The following is a 499-nucleotide window of genomic DNA, read 5'->3' as shown; positions in this document are numbered from 1 at the left end:
CCAGCTCAGTCTCGAACTCACTTGTATTAGGAGTAGTGTAGTTCGGGTTGGCGTTGTGGTCGAGGAGAACCTTGACTATCTGCGGTTGTCCATTCCACGTGGCCATAAACAGCGCCGTATAACCTTGAATGATAACATATTTTCTGTTATTACTTTTTCTTCTTTCAGGATTTCATAATAAGCGTCATAAAAAAACGTCACGTAGAAAATACTTAATATATGTAACCTGTATTAATACTGACTGGTTTGTAAATATATCCTGTTAAATGTAAGATTGAGACTTATTGCACTTGTTGATAAGGAAAGTGGCCATCAGACAGGTAGATATATAATTAGATGGATAATACACGTCACTCATAAACACGGATATTAGATACAATGCGAACTTTTGACATGTAAGTCGTAACTATCTGAAATGTTGCACTGCTTATACTACTGTTACTGAACTGTAAGCAACAATCCGCTTTATAAACATTTCGGATTTCAGGTTACCATATCA

The 499-nt window shown here is 36.3% G+C and overlaps 1 protein-coding gene across 1 annotated transcript in view; it reads right to left on the bottom strand.

The window, feature by feature from the left end:
• LOC119589335 (ankyrin-3-like) overlaps positions 1-499 on the bottom strand; it is a gene marked incomplete at its 3' end in the record, with an annotated part of 8,221 nt that overhangs the window by 5,527 nt on the left and 2,195 nt on the right. The window contains 1 exon segment of the mRNA XM_037937955.1: positions 22-123. Coding sequence (XP_037793883.1) covers positions 22-123 — 102 coding nt within the window.

This window comes from Penaeus monodon, chromosome 25 (genome assembly GCF_015228065.2).
Source record: "Penaeus monodon isolate SGIC_2016 chromosome 25, NSTDA_Pmon_1, whole genome shotgun sequence".
Taxonomy (NCBI): domain Eukaryota; kingdom Metazoa; phylum Arthropoda; class Malacostraca; order Decapoda; family Penaeidae; genus Penaeus; species Penaeus monodon.
The sequence above is the reverse complement of the archived record's forward strand: the minus strand, read 5'-3'. Positions and strand labels throughout refer to the sequence as shown.